The following is a 15,398-nucleotide window of genomic DNA, read 5'->3' on the forward strand; positions in this document are numbered from 1 at the left end:
ACACGAAAGAAATGCAAGGTGCATGTAGTACGTCGGATACCACATTTGTGTTGGTCTTCATTCAACCTATGAAGTCCACTTAGGCTGATGATGGAGGCTTCAGTTTCGAGGATTCGATCTAAGGAAAACTAATGAAAAGAGTTTGAAAAATTTGAATTTTAATGATAAGAACAAAATAAAGCGTAAAGTGAATAGTATCATGATTGGTTTTTTAATGTAAAAATGTGATTTTTTTATTAAAGTAAACAGTACCGTAAGTTTTTCGTTAAAACTTCATTCGATCTACCCTTGGGCCTTCAACCACCATTGCAATTTAGATATCGAGTTTGAACCTATAATTTTCCCTTGACCTCTTTTTACACCCACAAAAATAATAATCTAAATATTATTGTGAATTAGCATTTCATGTTCTTAAAAAAAAGCAACCAAGAATTGTTTTTGTCAAGTTCTATTAAACGCTGCAAAGTGAGATTTATAGTTTTATGGTTATATCGCCTAACAATGTGGATAGTAATCTAAAAAACACGAGATTAATGATGGGGTTGCAAATCTTATTATGATTATCCGTATTATAAACAAGGATTTACAAAAATAACATAAAGTATTGTACAAATTTCAATACCTAATTATGAGTATCCGTATTGTGATAGCGTAGTTTTGTTGTCACACTCTGCATTATAAAATTTTCTTAATTTTCTTATCCTTTATTCCTTTGAGAAATGGCAAATGATTGGAAGGATTAAAGTGGTCATTAAGGAAGAAATGTGGGTTGGGTTCTGCAGTGCATGTATTCCCTTCATCACTTAACCTCTCACCACACCGGAAGCTGCCGAAACACACAAACTCTCTCGCTCACGGGGTTGGTTCGATTGCATTTGCTTTACATTTGGTGACCGTGCGTTTGAGTTGGAGAAGAAAAGCAAGAGTGTTTGTCCGCTGAGACCGCAAAGCCACAGATCGAACTAAAACCCCAACGCAGAATCTTTTCCTTCATCTGATCAATCAATTGCTATGAGCAAGAGGAAGCTCCCCTTTGATGATCACAGCCCTCCATCTTTCTCTCCTCATTCTTCGGGTAATTAATCTTTTTTTTTTTTTTTCTTCCCAATTTTTCATAAAAATGCGATGAAACAAAGAAATTTAATCAAAAGAAATCAACTTTTTTGAAGGGCAATCACTGAATTATGAAAAGACTCCACCTTTGTTATTTGTTTATAAAACCCAAAATTTGGTGTGGTTATGATAATCCTTTTATCCAAATGTTACAAAATTATTGGGTTTCTTTGTTATTTTACTTTCCCATTTGGTATGATTATTTGTTTGTTGGTTGATCAATTACTTGTTTTTGTTTTCTTAGTTGAATATTTTAGGAAAAAAAAGCCGGAATTGGAATTTAAGTTCAATTTTTTGCCTATTTTGTGCGTGTTTTGTTGGCATTTAGAGCGTCAGAACAAAAGATTCGATCGAAAAATAGCGAATTTGATTGTTTTGGAAAACTATTTAAGTGAATTTTTAATGCCATGTATTTATTTGTTGGTTTTGTCTTTTGGGATATTGCAGATACCATGCCACGTTCTTCTGGAATGGATTTATTAACACAAGAGGTTAGCTGTTCCTTCCTTTCTTATTCGTGTTTCGTGTTTCATCGACGTTGTAAACTGAGTTTTTGATGAATTTGTAGCTTTAATGAACCCCTTTTGATCGACATTTTGCAACTGTGTTTACATTTCTTCCTATTTCATGTATTGGGAGAAACAGTTATTTCTATTTTGATCTTTGTTTGAAGCTACTAAATCCATACCCTTCTGTTACACAGCATCATCCAAGCCTTGGGCGATCAATGTTCCTTAAACGCTCACGTCATCACTATGCGCATCAATACTCTCGACGTAACTCAGGCAATCTTGCTAACACATCAACTTCTCGCGGAAAAGGAGTGCCCTTGCATGACGATAAACTCTCCTATAAGTTGGCTACTCAATCCAGCTCCGAGTCCAGACGTCATTCAGGTTTTATTTTGTATTGCCCCCTTTTCTTCTCCTTATTTTGTTCAACTTCAAAGTATCTTCATGAGGTTTTTAGTTTTTATGGAAGATGAAGACAACGAGAACTCTTGTATGCTACATGGATGAATGGGGCATATGTAGCCAGCTTATGTTTTTTAGTATTATTTCCTATGTCGTCGGATAGGAGTATAGGAATTTACTTCTTTTGTAGTTGGATGACTATATGTTCGATTCTCTGATTATTTCCTTGAGCATGACTTTTCTCAAAGAATGCTGTCGGATCTTTTTTCGCTGAATTGACTTTACTTATTTCAATTTCTCCCCAGAAACCAAGGAAAAGCCTTTTCTTTGGCCAGCCAGAATTAGATCTAGGTTCTTGGCAACGGATGCTGTATCACCAGATCCAGGGAAGATGGTATGTGGGATTTGTGACAAGCTGTTTAGGCGTAAACCTTTCTTTCTCGGCAGCACGCTGTCTTCGACTGAAGTCTCTGTTGTTGCAGTTTTAGTTTGCGGCCATCTTTACCATGCAGATTGTTTGGAGCAGAAAACAAGTTTTGAAGATAGAAACGACCCCCACTGCCCATTGTGCGCAGGATTATTGCCCAAGGTTGAAGATTCAAGAGAGTAGCGTTGGTGAGAACAGTATTTGGGTTTTTATATCGGAAACCTTTGAGGCGGAAACTGTACTTTCTTGCGAACACCTGTCTTCAACAACAACGCTCGCAAGGAGTCCTATTGAAACCAATAAATATAGGCCTGCCTGCCATCCACCCCAGAATAAATGAAGTTTGAACTCCGTGGCAACTTATGCAGCCATGATTTCATGAAGGCTCTGCTTCGAGCACAAAACAAGTTAGAGGACAGACGCTGCAACCTAATTTTGTCCATTGTGCGTGCCCAAGGTTCAAACGTTCAAGGTTCGAGTGGGCATAAGTTGGTTGTAAAGTTTTTAACTTGACTCCATTGATAGCCTAATACTGATTACTTGATAAAAGAATCACCGATGGTTCGTCGGAAGCTTTCTTAAGCATAGACAGATGAAAACTCTCGGTTTGGACTTTGATGTTAAAGTGTAGTTTGTATTCAGTAGCTAATGACTGTTTTTAATGCCCTAGAAGTTAAGAGGAAGCAAGCTTTGTGAGTAATGTACAAATTCTAGTTGATGTCATTTCTCTCGGTATAAATGGCTTGGAAAGCCGATGATGTGTTCACATGTAACGGGTGATCGATTATATTTTACGCAAAGTCATGTGATGCGGGAGACAGAGATATGGCGGTATTTCACCCGGTTATCCTCCGGAGCGGAAAAAGAAATAACAAAGGCCATATGCTTTTGCTGGAACAGCAAGATTCCTAAGACTTTTTCATTGTAGCAAATTGCCAGTACACATTTCAGGAACAGGACAATTCAAAAAGAAAACTAATGAAAACGACTTGAAAATTTTAAGTTTTAACGATAAGGACAAAATAAAGGATAAAGTGAATAGTACCATATTTGACTTTTTAGTGTAAAAATGTGATTTTTCGTTAAATAGACCATTTCAGAAAATGTCGATTACCACTATACATGAATTCGGTACAAACAAGCATCTAAGATAATATGATTCAAGGATTACATCAAGAGATAATTGATGGAGGATCTACGGGAACTATACTTGATGAAGAAGCATCTACATGGTCGATACTTGACAGAGCGGAATCTACAGGGACGATACTTGATGAAGGAGCATCTACGGTGTCCATGCTTGATATAGGAGCATCTATGAGCTCCATACTTGAAAAAGGACCGTCTACGGGTTCCTTGCAGGTTTTTTTATTATGCCCTGAATCCTTGCACCTAGAGCAAAAAACTGTCCTTGCCGACACACTCTTTGTCTTGGCCTGGCTTTTCTTTTCTTGTTGCTTGGAGATTAATGGAGGAAGCACATGCGCTGCCTCTACGTCAGTCTTCTCACCATCCAAAGCCTCGAAAGGGGCCAATGCAGGGTTTATGGATTCAGAATACGTCAAACGATACTTGTCAGCTCTATAGTATCTTGAACAATAATCATACACATCCCTACCAGTGCAGTTGAAGACAGCAATAGCATGGCAGCACGGTAGACCAGTTGACTTCCAATCCAGACAACTACAGTCCCATTTACTAATATCCACAACGTTGATCAAATCCTTGTGAACCTCAAAGAGTGTATCAGATGAAAACTAGACTTTAAGACCATATGCGCAACGAGCTTCTCGTTGCAGTTTTTCCTCCTGGATGGAGTAAGTTTTGTGGGCCACTTACTTGAATCTGTTCGACGAGTGTTTATCAACTCCATCAACTTAGAACATAGTGCTTCAATCTTTGGCACAATGGGTAACTCCTGCACTTCCTCTATCCACTTGATGTATGCCTCTGCAACATCTGATGTAAAATGGTTATAGTGCTCACCTTTAAATAATGCATTTGTCCAACATTCTGGTTCGATTTGCTGAACCCAGGCATAAGCTCGGGCAGAAACTCGTCTAAGTTGATCAATACTTGTTTTAAACCCATCAATTCGGATTGCATGGGCAGCAGCCATAAAATAGATTGGCAACGAACGCTTCCCGTCTCCATGGTATGGACCATTCAAGTTTCTCTTGAAGCTTTGCAGAAGGTGGTGCATAGAATATCCATGGTGGGCACTCTCAAATACTTCAAGCACTGATTTCTTTAGTCCCTTCTCTCTATCCGAGACAAAAGTTAAGGATTGAGAGGTTGCGAGTACGGATCTTAACTGCTCCAAAAACCACCGCCACTTATCATCATTCTTAGTGTCTACTATAGCAAATGCAACCGGGAAAAGACCGTCATCTCCATCCAAAGCAGTAGCTGCCAAAAAAGTCTCATGGTATCTTGATTTTAGAGATGCAGCATCAAGAAAAAGAATAGGGCGACAACCATTCTGAAAACCATGTATTGAAGCATGAAAGCACACAAATAGGTGCTGAAATCTCCTCTCATCACCAGTGAAAAGCTTAATACTACTGCCAGGATTTGCCTCTGTCATCTTCTCACAAAATCTCGGTAACTGGTCATATGCCTCTTTATACGAACCTAGAAGTCTCTCCTTGGCATCCTCAACTGCACGCCAAACATGAGTATAGTTCACAGCAATCCCAAAACCTTGACGAATGATGTTGGCAAGTTCTTTAGGCTTGAGATGTGGGCGCTCAAGTAATCTATCTTTTACAATGCTAACCAACCAACTTCTTTTGGATGATAATATGTTGAGAGCTCTGATTCACATGTATGTGTTTCAGTCATACTCTTTATCCTAAACTTTTTCACAGATATGTCCCAAGATGCAAAAAATTTCCAAGAACAGTCTTCGGCTATACATCTGCCACTTGCACGGCTAGTATCGTTCTTTTTTAACTTATACATGAAACGATGGGCAATGGCATATTTTTGCAGCGCATCACGAAATTCTTTAGCACTGTTGAATTCCTGCCCAATCCCAGTGATAGCATCTTTCCATAATTTGAGTAAAAGTTCAGGTGGAGCATCATTTGATTCCACTAGAGTAGCCTGGATAGGGTCATTGCTAGTACTACTATCTTTACCGTGAAGGATATCTTGCCTCTGATCCACATCATCAATTTCTGTAGCAATGTTGCAGCTAGGAATATTCTTCTTCCTGGACATACGTTTTCTTTTCTCCCAAATATGGTCAGTGACAGAACCAATGGTAGGACCATTGGCACCAATTTTCCAGGCAGCAGTGCATCTTCGCTTCTTAACAGTATCAGCAGGGGTACAGTTCATATCAAAAATGTCCAAGCTGTGCGGACTTGCATCAGCAGTAGCAGACATGGAACCAGTTGGAATGGAATCTTCGACAGACATGTTAGAGGCAGGTTGTTTTGATAGAGGACTAGCGTGTAAAGTGGCAGCTGAAGTGGTGAAGGTTGCAACGGGGTTCACAGATTCAGCCACTTTCATCCCACATGCCCTGCAAGTGAGAATTTAAACTATCAACGCAATAAAAACTTAGAAACTTACAATATTGCTGTAATTACTAGCCAATATGCTTCAATTATAGTAAAGAGGCCAAAATTGGCAATATGACAATGTCATCATTTCTTTAAAGCAAGGAAGTCGCAATAGAAAGTACCTTTTTGGTGTGTTTAAGGCTTCAGCCCCAAAACCTTCTTTTCCCTGGACAAAAACGTCAGCAGTTACCAAATTCCCATGGAATTCATACATCCTTTTCAGGGACTTGTCATTGGATAAAGTGATGAGAGTTCGTGTATTTCCAGGGAGAAAATACTTCATGATCACTGATTTATATTCCAAATTCAACATCTCAGCCAATTTTAACTTGAGATCATCAAATTGGGTTTCATGATTGATATCTATTGCCTGTGCATCTCCTCCCGTATATGACATGGATCCATCATCCTTTACAACGAATTCCCCACCAGACTGGCAGATGAGGATAAGCTTTGTCCTCGCCATCACAAGGACCTCCAAGCATTCGAATAAAAGAATTAAAACTAGTTTACAAATATGCCAAATTCATAATTCAGTTCCCAAAACTATCTACTACTTTCAAAGTTACCACGATCAAACTAACACATGTCTGTAAACTATCAGTTACTATTGTCGATGCGTATACTATTAACTACTTACTAGAGCTTGTGTGCATACAATATCGAAAAACCATCGTCCCAACGGGCCTGCTTTGCTAACATATACAGGCAAGCAACCAATACATTAGAAAACAATGCAAAAAAAAACAGCTAAAAACATCAATGGAAGTACACCAGAGAACTGTAAATATTACATAAAATTACTAATAAAAAAAATCACTTAAATTTAACAGCATAGCATCCAAATTATCAGAAAATGGCATGTTGGCTATCGTCTGATCCCACCATCACCAAAAACCCAACTCCTAAATCAGTAAATTTTCCGGTTGGTCAACGGAAAACAGGTTTAAAAAGTCAAGCAATCCAACCAAGATGATCATGCAATGAAAAATCTAGCAATTAATCCCCTTTTTCTGAAAACCCATGAATTCTAAGTCCAAGATCATGACTTTAGCACCCCAGAAAAACCCAAACATTCAACTTACTTTCCAGAATTATAAGAACACTAACGTTTGTCGAATTGGGTTACTAATTTACTACTCCATGAATTTTATTTTATTTTTTGCCAATTCACCAGGAAGACAGTATTGGGATAAAGAATTGAACTTTTAGCTGTGAGGCGAGAGGAGAAGAAAGGGCTTACCAGTTACCAGAGGAGGAGGTGCAGGGTGTGATGAAAACCCTGGATTTTGGGGCCATCTGGAAATAACGATAAAAGAGGTGAATGATGCAAAAGACTTGAAAGCATAGAAGGGTGTGATAGAAATTTAAGCATAGATATTGGGCCTCGGCTTGTATTTTGGGAATTAGGATTTTACATTCCAAAATTAATCCGTCACACTTCTAAACCGGAAATCTTAGGCTTTGTTTGGAACTATTTCTTTAAAAAGGACTTTTGCTTAGAAGTACCTCTAATAAAAGTGCTTATATTAACTTTGCATTAGAAATTTAAATAAAAATGCAAGTGCTTTCTAAAAAAACCACACAACACATGTTTATTCCATAAAATGTACTGTTGAATTGAGAATCACTTTTAAAATTTTATGTCAAACATAATCAAAACATTTTTAGTGATATAAAAGAATTTTTAGAAATAAGAAAAAGTGTGTAAAAAGTTTTTAAAAAGTGTGAAAATACTCAACCCTTCCAAAATTCCTACGAACATTATTCATTCATCGTTGCAATCTCATTCAAATTAAACATATTCTCTAAAAATTAAAGACGTCAAAAGACACTTGTCACAATTAAGCTAGCGTTGGTCCATTAAGAAACTAAAGACAGGGGTGGGGTGGGGAAAGAAAACAAATATTTGAAATTAAATTGGTTACATCCATAATGATTAATGTTAACTTGTATTTCACTTTTTGATCCAACATAAAGACTCGTCAAAAATCTAATTAATTTAACGAGAGAGTCGAACTCATGACATAAACTTCAGACTTGACATCAACTTCCATCAGCAGTGCCAGGAGTACACAATAATCTTTTTCCAATTTTAGAATAAGCATAAACATTTATAGTGGCTTTATTAGAGCAACTTGATCACGTCATCTGTAGAACAACTTTCCAAAAAAAAAAAAAACATGACTTCTTAATGTCCTATATTTGAGTTTATGAGGTTGCCCTAACGAAATTCTTTTCATATAAGACTGCCCCATGCAAGAGCACTCGATTTGATGGCCACAGCCGCGATTGAGCGTCCTAAAAAAGCAAGTAAATGATACAAGCTAAAGGCAGAAATGGACATTCCTTTACTTTTTCTCCTCACTTTAAGTCTTCCTCCCCTCTCTAATGGCTCCACCTCCTTAGGACCACCACAAATATCCCAAACTGTACTACAAGTTTCTCTTCCACTATAAGAAAATGGCCAAAACAAAAGGCTAATATATAGATGAGCTCATCAAAGCAAGCTTCTGCTTCTGCATATCACTCTCCCACAATACAAAGAGTCTATGGTGCTACGGAGTATTTCATATTCTGGGCCTTATAATCTAACGCTTTAAAAATTCAAAGTATCTTATACTCCGAAGTATCATAGAAAATCTCAAGAAAAGAATAAGGAGAAAGAAAGGCTCCATTGCAAAATAAATAATCAAACATAAACAGCAGTTATATTTTACTGCATTTCTTAAAAGTGAATAGCATTTTACCCTAAAGAAACCAAGGGAGATGATACACACACACACACAGATGTATATACATATGCTAACTGTATAACTGTTGGAAAGAAGAAACGAGGAAGGATCGTATTTCATCATCTTCTGTTCTCTAACCGACCAGTGATCAGAAGATACACATTTATACTCTTAATTATTAAAACATGATCATGAAGATGCTCTAAAAAGGGGTTTCCTGTCATGGTCCCTAAGCTTATACCGGAGTTTCAATTTGGTCCTTCGCCAAGTCCAACTCCTCTTGCAATTTCTTCTCCTTAATCAAACAGTCAAACTACTGTACTTCTCGGTGAAGTGCTTCTACAAGTAAAGTCCTTTTCTGCTCTCTGATCTTTAAGATATCCTATATATTTTCCCATCATTTTCATGGCTCCCACCTGGTGCTACTAGGCTGCCACCTGCTTTTTCCAAGCATGAGAGAGTTATCAAAGATGAGAAAAGCAAGAACTCTGGCTGGTACCAGCTGCTCTTAGCTGCTATTATTTCTATAAATTTGTGATTTAAACTCAACCAGATTTGGACAGCTTTATTTACTGTTAGGTTAAATTCCAAAGCTTCTTATCTTACCAACCCTTTTTTTGGCACGTTGCAGATGCATGCACGTACGCATCCCTTTAACTGTTAATTTATATCTCAATTCACATTCTTCTTTCATGTCTTCTTTTTTGTTTATTTTAAGAAGTAAACATCTCTAATTTTTTTAGAGTATCTACCTCAATTTGAAGTGTTCCTTGCTTCTAAAGTCACCCAAAGATTGACACAACAACATTCTCCTACCCACTATTGAAATAAAAAATCCCATAATTATTACTTTGCTCGAATAAAAGTAAGTTATGATTTTTCGTCGTCAAACTTGTCATAAATGTGGTCTTTTTCTCCTTTCATAACATGGTGTGTTTTAGTCGGAAATTTAGTGCATCAGCACAATATCTAATTATCTATAACATACAATAAATCATAGATCTTAGCTAGTTGTAGTATGAAGACATATATTCAATTGTATAATATTGTTACGGTTGGTTACATAATTTATATGAGCAATCAAATGCTTGACATACTGCTGTTACAGCAATGCATTGCATACACACCCTTGGAATCAAAATACATGGACAATGTTACTTTATGTCTTGTCGTGACGGCTGGACATAAAAATTTCTCCTTGAAACGAAACCTAAGCAATTATAGGTTAAACAAAAAGAATCACTGTTCCAGCCTTGTGAAGATTCGAATCTTTTTCATCGGAACATACCAAAACAAAACGAATTGAATCTGACGGCTAGGAAATTCCCCTGAACTCAAAAATTCCAAAGCATAATTCTAGCATCCAAATACCAATAAAGCTACCTCCCCACGCATTTGCCAACTCAGCCGTCATAAATCTCACAACTCCCAAAAAAACGCCAAATCTTCAAAAAATCGTTGCTAATTCCTTCAGCTTATAACCGCCCTTTCCTCCCCTGTTTCTCTCTGGACCAAATTTTCTCCTCCGCCGGAAAACCATCATTTCCGGTTGCGGGAAAGCCAATCCGACCGTTGGTGGCAACTGGGTTTTTTCTTAAAGTTCGAGTCTTTGTGGGTTTTTGGTAATTTAATTATGATGTCGGTGGAGTCGCCGAGAAAATCAATAACAGAGAAGGTGTTTGAGAGGGTTGGCGGGTATTCTTACCTGAGCAGCTACCTCAAGAACAACGGCGGCAGCCACAGCAGCCAGAGACACCACCGCCACAACCACCACAAGGCGTGCGAGAACGACGAGAGTGATGACGATTACTACGAGGACGAGGGGACGATGGAGCTCGTGCAGATTGGAGCTGAGAGGACCAAGAACGTCTTGATTCTCATGAGCGACACCGGCGGCGGCCACCGCGCTTCCTCCGAGGCCATTCGTGATGCCTTCCGCATGGAGTTTGGCGATGAATACAGGGTAACTGCCGATTTCGGTTCTTGATTTCCCTCCAGATTTTTTTTGTGGTTTCTTCTCTTTTTCCTTCATTTTGTTCATAATTTAATGGTTTTCTTGTATAAAAAAAAAATTAATAATGTTTTATCGTATTTCTTGATCAAGTTTATGTTGCCAAAATTAATTACATTTAGATTTAGTAATTATTGATGTTATAATCTCTGTTTCTACAATTATTCATGAGATGCTTATTCGATTTGATATTTCAGATATTTGTGAAGGATGTGTGGAAAGAGTACACAGGTTGGCCGTTAAACGACATGGAGAGATCGTACAAATTCATGGTGAAGCATGTGCAGCTGTGGAAGGTCGCATTTCACGGCACCTCTCCCCGATGGATCCACAGCGCCTATCTCGCCGCCATTGCAGCCTACTATGCCAAGTAAGTTCCCTTCCCCCCTTTTGCTTTTCGCTTTCAATTCAACGAAAACCCCATAAATAACTCTGCAAGTAGAGAGAAACTTCGGTAGAGCTGGGCCGTGCAAAAGGTATGATCGGGCGCTCCTACCAAAGTATTTCTCCTGCAAGTGAAGCAAAAGTTTTAGTCACATAATTCCTACTAAAGTTTAATAAAGTATGATATTACTCTTAGGTATATTTCCAACTTTTACCTGTGCTTTTAATTTTCTATCTTTTCTTTGAAATGATTTTTCTCATCTATTCGTCACCTAATCAATTGTTAGAGACTAAACTAATTGTGAATTATTGATGGGATTTGGGTGGAGAATCCGATTCTGATCGACTTACAAAGTCTTAATTTTTACCTAGATTTGTTAATTAAGTATTGATTAGGGAATTATTTTAACTGAAGGGAGGTGGAGGCTGGTCTAATGGAGTACAAGCCGGACATCATAATCAGTGTGCATCCTTTGATGCAACATATTCCTCTGTGGGTGCTCAAATGGCAAGGCCTGCAGAAGAAGGTGATTTTCGTGACAGTTATCACAGACCTCAACACCTGCCATCCTACGTGGTTTCATCCTGGTGTCAATAGGTGCTACTGCCCCTCACAGGAGGTAGCGAAAAGGGCGCTAGTAGATGGCCTTGACGAGTCTCAGATACAGGTCTTTGGCCTGCCCATCCGGCCCTCTTTTGCTCGAGCGGTTCTCTCCAAGGTGTGTAGAGTTGTGTGTTTGCAACTTTGCACGTCTGAGAATGTGTTTGTATGAATGAAGGTTCAATATTGAGTGCTTGGTTACTGAATTTTATTCATTGTGCCTTTATTCGCACCCTCTAATTCGCGGTTGTGTAGGATCAACTCAGAGAAGAACTCGAAATGGACCCTGACTTGCCGGCAGTTCTGCTCATGGGAGGTGGCGAAGGAATGGGGCCTGTAAAAGAAACTGCAAGGGCTCTCGGAGAGACACTCTTTGATAAAGAAGCTGGAAAACCAATTGGTCAGCTGATCATCATATGCGGGCGGAATAAAACCCTCGCTTCCACTCTTGAATCTGATGAATGGAACATTCCAGTGAAGGTACAAATTAGTCCTTGCTTGTTAAAACATGTTGCAATTTTTGACAAAGATTTCGACGTGGGATTTCTAATTTTTACGTTCTTCGAATTCGCAGGTTAGAGGTTTTGAGACACAAATGGAAAAATGGATGGGAGCTTGTGACTGCATCATAACAAAGGCAGGACCTGGCACAATCGCAGAGGCATTAATCAGAGGGCTTCCAATTATCCTCAACGACTACATTCCCGGACAAGTAAGTGATCATTTTTCACGCATTTTCTTCTTCTTTTTTTCATACGATTTGTTCAAACTTTTTGGCTAACATTTCCACTTCGATTGCCAGGAAAAGGGCAATGTGCCTTATGTGGTGGACAATGGGGCCGGCGTCTTCACCAGAAGTCCCAAGGAAACAGCGAGGATTGTCGCGGAATGGTTCAGCACGAAAACAGACGAACTGAAAATGATGTCGGAGAATGCACTAAAACTAGCTCAACCTGAGGCTGTGTTCGACATTGTGAAGGACATCCACGAGCTTGCCCTCCAACGCGGTCCTATGGCGAACATCCCGTACATGCTGACATCTTCGTTTACGAGTTTAATCTGATTAATTACCGGGGATTTAATTTGATAATTCCCAGTACTAGAATGTCATGCCTTGTACAGTACAAATAGTTTCTAAATCATCTATCATTCTTTGGCCGCAATGGTTTGAAATTTTCCTTTTTCCCTTTTTTTTTTTTTTTTTTTTTTAGAGGATATTGGAAATTTGGAAGTAGTTGGATATACGTAGGATGTTGCCGAAGTTGACGATGTTGTGTATGTTAATATGTTTGCCTTGGTTTGGTTTTTGTTTTTGCTTCAAACTTAACTCATTTGAGGCTTCAAAGCATGCAAAAGTGGTCTAGCTTTTAAGAAAACTTATACTCCAAGTAACTTCCCTTGGCTTCTAACTATCGATTGTCAAACTTATTCACGCGGTATTCAAATTTAATCCGAATTAGATAATAGCTTGACTTTTTATGTAGTTGAAGCAACGCATTACTCTTACCAATACACAAGTTTTGGTTGAATTATTCTTTTAATTGTATTTCACTTTGTAAATATAATTAATTTGTCATTTAGTAATATGATGCGAAAGATAAAATCAACGTGCGGAAATCATTTTCTTGCACGAAATCGTAGTAATTTGGGAGTTGCTTTTTCGTAGTTTGGCCATGTGGTTGGAGAAATGGAAAGCTTAAGCCATGTGGGTCTCTCCTTCCTAAATCAGGCTATCTATTGGTTAGGGTTTTATAGTCAATCAGATGTCTTGTCTTTTTTCGGCGGCTTTGGTAGTTAGCGGTTGGAGAAAAAGGCATTCACCCAAAACCAAAAAAAAAAAAAAAAAAAAAAAAAAAAAAAGAGAGAGAGAGAGAAATGTTGGATTAAATTGTTTTTTTCAAGTATAGTTTTTTTTTTACTAAAATCGGTAGTGGGCACCATAATCACCATTTTAAATTTGATTACTTTACACATTAATGGAGTAGAGAAAAAGTCACCATTTTAAATTTGATTATTTCACATAATTTTGAAGGAGAAAAAGTATTCAAAGGACGTAACAACATTAAAATAAGACAAATTCACATGAACAAATTATCTATATAGAAAAATGCTACAGAGATTTTCTTACATTAGGACTTTTCGTCATCTCATCTTTTTAGCAGAATATTTTAAAATGTTGATGCGGGAATTGTGCCAAATAGATAAGATGGTGGAGAGTCCATACAGAGTCCAACTTTTGATAAAATCTCCTTAACATTCCTCATCTATATAAAACTAAAAACAAGGACAACATAGATACAGTTAAGGCAAACAATGACACAAAAAAAATTATGATATCACATAATCACAATGAGATTTTTGTTGACTAATTATGTAAGAAGCACTTGTGTTTATAGGTGTTCTTAGCTAGAAGTGGTCTATTAGAAATATGTCAGCATTTTCACTAAAAACTTACGTTCTTCTTTAAGAACCTAGCACTCGGCATGGCTTTTCCAGAAAACACTTTCATGTCAAAATATAGCAAAACGCTTTTGGTTAGAAACGTTTTTAGTTATTTCAAAAGCCATTACAAACAAAGACAAAGCATATATAAGCATATTTTCACAATCAACATATTTGGGCCTCTTTAGCATGTCAACGAATGGTACTTATAGACCTATTAAAATAAGATGGGCATGAGTAAGGCCCACTAAAGGATGAGAATATCAAGTCATTGGGCCTACAAGGCAGCCTAAGGAATCCAATTGACAAAACATCAACATAAGAATGAAAGACAACTGCCACCACTGATCACTCATAGCCCAATTGTCCACTGACAAGAAGAGACAAGAGCATAACTTAAAAGTACTTTCTGACCACTTGAGGCAATTGGTAGACCTGACAATTTTCTAACACAGAGCTCCTAGGACAAGTCTGTTCAGATGTCAACTACTAGCCACGCGTTGGATATCGACGGGAAATTAAATACGTGAAGAGACATAAATGTTGACAGGCCTATTGCTTAGCTAAAGTACTTTTCAACCACTATTAGGCGAGTTGTGCGCTTTGGTACTTGTCGACCCGAGAAACCCTTATAAGCAGTCGGATCAACAAGAGAAAATTACATTACATTATTGTAAAGTATTCTTCTAATTCACATCAAATATATATCAAATCATAACAAGGACGTAGCCCCATCTTTAGGAATAAACCATTTAAATACTTTGTTCATAACCTAGCTTTATGCCCCGAGCACACCAAAAGTAGACTATACTAATTTTTACTAACCTTCAAGTTTTGAGCTTTAACAAGTTGTTGAATCCAAGCGAATGCATATCACTAATTACACGTGTACATGAACCATTAGATTAAAATGGACGAACGAGATGAAGTTCCTAACCTAAGTTTCAACCGGGTTAAAAACCCCATTTTCACGTTCAATTTTCCAATCCGGTCATTTAACCCCTGTTGTAGCATAACTTAAAAAGTTTATGGCTTGTTTGGTATCCTATTTGAAATTTTTTATCATTTCTCAAAACATTTCTTGAAAATAATTTTCTTTAAGACTCAAAAACTTGATTGGTTTGTGATTTAAAATTTTTAAATCTTGCGGCTTAAACTAGACAAAGAGATTTAAAAAGAGGGGGTCGCAGGAGAAGGAG

The 15,398-nt window shown here is 37.8% G+C and overlaps 2 protein-coding genes and 1 pseudogene across 4 annotated transcripts; 2 read left to right on the forward strand and 1 right to left on the reverse strand.

The window, feature by feature from the left end:
* Positions 1-662: 662 nt before the first annotated feature.
* Positions 663-3,227, forward strand: LOC137740760 (uncharacterized). 2 transcript variants are annotated; one of them, XM_068480576.2, is made up of 5 exons: positions 680-1,075; positions 1,561-1,604; positions 1,817-2,009; positions 2,333-2,421; positions 2,510-3,227. In XM_068480576.2, exons 1-5 carry the CDS (start codon positions 1,012-1,014, stop codon positions 2,513-2,515), a joined length of 396 nt encoding a protein of 131 aa, XP_068336677.1. In that variant the 5' UTR covers positions 680-1,011; the 3' UTR covers positions 2,516-3,227. The 2 variants fall into 2 exon arrangements, with proteins under 2 accessions (XP_068336672.1, XP_068336677.1); XM_068480571.2 differs by having other exon boundaries at positions 663-1,075; positions 2,333-3,227.
* Positions 3,228-3,529: 302 nt separating this feature from the next.
* Positions 3,530-7,325, reverse strand: LOC137740749 (uncharacterized; annotated as a pseudogene). Its single transcript, XR_015956149.1, has 4 exons — positions 7,270-7,325; positions 6,667-6,742; positions 6,149-6,501; positions 3,530-5,986 (listed from the first exon to the last, which is right to left on the reverse strand). The product of XR_015956149.1 is annotated as an uncharacterized LOC137740749 (transcript).
* Positions 7,326-10,166: 2,841 nt separating this feature from the next.
* LOC137713816 (monogalactosyldiacylglycerol synthase 2, chloroplastic) lies at positions 10,167-12,920 on the forward strand. The gene is made up of 6 exons (XM_068453175.2): positions 10,167-10,724; positions 10,970-11,142; positions 11,572-11,875; positions 12,013-12,237; positions 12,332-12,469; positions 12,560-12,920. The coding sequence occupies exons 1-6, from the start codon at positions 10,395-10,397 to the stop codon at positions 12,818-12,820; spliced, it is 1,431 nt and encodes a 476-aa protein (XP_068309276.1). The 5' UTR covers positions 10,167-10,394; the 3' UTR covers positions 12,821-12,920.
* The last annotated feature ends 2,478 nt before the right edge of the window (positions 12,921-15,398 follow it).

Source organism: Pyrus communis, chromosome 15, assembly GCF_041283825.1.
Source record: "Pyrus communis isolate YQ-2024b chromosome 15, ASM4128382v1, whole genome shotgun sequence".
NCBI classification, from domain to species: Eukaryota; Viridiplantae; Streptophyta; class Magnoliopsida; order Rosales; family Rosaceae; genus Pyrus; species Pyrus communis.